The following is a 2,877-nucleotide window of genomic DNA, read 5'->3' on the forward strand; positions in this document are numbered from 1 at the left end:
GCTCGGCCACTCACTGCTCTCTGGTCTCAGGCAAGACTCTCCTGTGAATGTAAACAAGCACCCAATTCTTCCTTGTGTCTGCACAGAGAATCTTGGACTTACCGATAGAATGAATCAAGTTAGAGAAAGATTTGTTCCTGGGGTCAGGCTCCTGTGAAAACTGGAGCAGGCTTCAGCATTGCTTCTAAACATCTGAACAAAAGGACAATCACCCCCTACACCCCCTCCCAACACACCTGCACCAGGCAGTCTGAGGACAGGAAGCCTTTCCTCACCTCTGAAGTCACACTTGGCACTTCAAGATGTTTAATAAACAATTTTCAGCACCACCTGCGTGCCAGGTTCTGAATGCCACTTGGCTCTTCGCTTTCTCAAAGCTACAGACAGCTGGCCACCTCCTCCATCTATAGATTGTTGACACCCTGGACTGGGCATTTGACGACACCCTGGTAGCATTCCACTCAATCCTAGCTCCACCTGCCCCCACGGGTCCTGCCCTGTGGGAAAAGAGCTGGACAGCAGCCCCGAGAGAGGGCAACAGGAACCCTGGCCACAGGGATCTACTCCTGCAGGCCAGCTGTGCCCACTGAGGAGGCTCCCTTTCCCCTTGACAGCCTCAGGCTCTATAAATTGGGGAGTCTGTCCTGACCACTCAGCTTGGTGGGGGGTCTCTGTGAGAGTTGCCTGACAAAAAGCTTCTGGGTCAGGAGAAGCTGGCAGGCCCATGGCTCCAGGTAGCTCCCCCAGCCTCTCCAGGGCGGGCCCTGCCACTCCAATTCCTGCATTTCTTGTCTGCAGCTGGTCTATCCCTCCTGGGAGGAGGATTTTGCCTGAGGATGTGGGGTGGGTGGGGAGCCTGCCTCCTCCCTTTGCTCCGACAGCAGAAAAGGAGGGGTTCCCACCCCTTTGTAAGACTGCTGCCCGAGCTCTGCCCTCACACAGACACAGCTGGTCTCAGCCACTGGTCCATAGTTCTGACGGGAGCCCTTTGAACCGGCAATTGACATGGCAGAGGAACTGTCTAAAGAGCAGGTGGCTGACTTCAAGGCAGCCTTCACCAGGTTCGATAAGGACGGGGATGGCAAAATCAACGTGGAGGAGCTGGGCGCCGTCATGAAGGCCCTGGGCCAGAACCCATCGGAGGCCGAGCTGAAGGAAATCATTGCTCGGGTGGACACTGACGGCGATGGTGCCATCAGCTTCCAGGAGTTCCTGGCCGAGATGGTGAAGAGGATGAAGTCCTTTGGCGGCGAGCTGGACATGAAGGAGGTCTTCCGAGCCTTCGACCTGGACGGCGATGGCCACATCACCGTGGACGAGCTCAAGAAGGCCATGGCCCAGATAGGGCAGAATCTCTCCCAGGAGGATCTGGAGGCCATGATCCGGGAGGCAGACGTGGACAAGGATGGCCGGGTGAACTATGAGGAGTTCTCACGAATACTCAGCCAGAAGTGAGGCCCCATCCGGTGTCTCCTCTGCTTGACTCTGGTTCTGTGGCCCCTGCTTGTGCCCTGGGGACACAGAGGGAGTCTGGCTGGTGGGACACCTTGCCTCTCTGGGTCTGGGTTCTGTGCTGTTGGGATACCCTCTGTGCCTAGGGGGCCCAGGGCTTCTCCTGTGAATAGGGGTGCTCCTTACCTCACAGGGCTGTTGTGAGGAACCCCAAAGCCAAGTGGTGACCCAAATAAAAGGAATGTGAGCTCCAAGGGTGGTGCACTGGTGTTTGACTGTTTGAAGGGTCCCAAAGGGTGGCATGTGGGATTCTTTTGAGTGTCTACCCCTTTCACTGGTTCCCAGTGGGAGAACCAACCTGAACAGGCCAGATGTCTGCCTGTTCCTCTCTAAGTGTGTCTGGGTGTGGTGAGGAGTGGAAGAGGCATGGTTCTTTGCCTGAGCTTCTGGGATAAGGTCAGAGCATGGACCCCAGAACTGGGACACTGCTTCTAGCACAAACAATAAAGTTGACCATGCTTTGAATACAGCCAACTGTTGTTTAGATTCAAATTTTTTTTTTCAAGTGTGTGTGTGTATGTGTGTGTGTGTCCTGTATTTGAGATGCAGGGCTGTGTAGATTTGAAAACCACAAAGGTGGAGGTGGCCTCACTGGAATGAAGGCAGGAGAGTGGGGAAGTGGAAACAGGTGCTGTGATGGGCAAAGGAATTGTGCAACTTGAGGTGGGGCTGCTTGCCCTAGATCCCAGGGGCCAGGGCCTAGGGAGTTTCCAAGCTGAGAGCCAACCATCTGTGAGAAGTTTACTTTCCCCACCCCCCAACCCCCGGCCCAGGACTCAGCACCTCACTCTTGCTCCTTCACGGCCCCTCTTGAGTTGGGGCCTCTGAGGTTGCCCCCAGGCTGCAGTGCAGTCTGCAGAGGAACTGGGAAGAGTCAGAAAGATGGAGATGGGAAATGAGGGTCTGATGGCAGCTGCATGGCCCCCCCTGATGTCAAGAGAGCCACCATTTGAACTTGGGTTTATAGTATTATTGTGTAGCTTTTCAAAATTAGGCCCATTGAGGCTGCTTGTCACAGCTCTGAATTTCTGAGGCTCCCTTGTCCTGGTTCTCAGAGCCAGTCTAATCTGAGCTCATCTTGCACATGAGGAAACTGAGGCCCAGGGGGTTGAAGGGAGCAGTCAGCATTGTCTGCAACAGCTGTGGGTGCCATTTAATGATGGGTTTCTGCTTCCCACTTCATGAAATGAGTTTTTCTTTAGTTTTTGAATAAAATTTTAGTCCAAACTGTCTGTGGTGACTGGCTTTATCTTGTCCTTGTGTCGGTGGTTCCGGCTCAGGGTGGGGACAGGCAGAGCCAGCTTTCCTTGGGGGGTGATTGCAAAACACTGGCGCCAGGCCCTGCACCGCCCACCCCATCATTTG

The 2,877-nt window shown here is 54.5% G+C and overlaps 1 protein-coding gene across 1 annotated transcript; it reads left to right on the forward strand.

Annotated features, from left to right (window-relative positions):
• The first annotated feature begins 826 nt into the window (after nt 1–826).
• On the forward strand, nt 827–1,986 carry CALML5 (calmodulin like 5). The gene has a single exon (XM_006772628.2). The coding sequence runs from the start codon at nt 1,006–1,008 to the stop codon at nt 1,453–1,455; it is 450 nt and encodes a 149-aa protein (XP_006772691.1). The 5' UTR covers nt 827–1,005; the 3' UTR covers nt 1,456–1,986.
• The last annotated feature ends 891 nt before the right edge of the window (nt 1,987–2,877 follow it).

This window comes from Myotis davidii, unplaced genomic scaffold (genome assembly GCF_000327345.1).
Source record: "Myotis davidii unplaced genomic scaffold, ASM32734v1 scaffold544, whole genome shotgun sequence".
In the NCBI taxonomy this organism is placed as follows: Eukaryota; Metazoa; Chordata; class Mammalia; order Chiroptera; family Vespertilionidae; genus Myotis; species Myotis davidii.

Bases quoted from the DNA above. Each gene is read 5' to 3' on its own strand.
- CALML5 (XM_006772628.2), top strand. From the start codon at position 1,006: ATGGCAGAGGAACTGTCTAAAGAGCAGGTGGCTGACTTCAAGGCAGCC.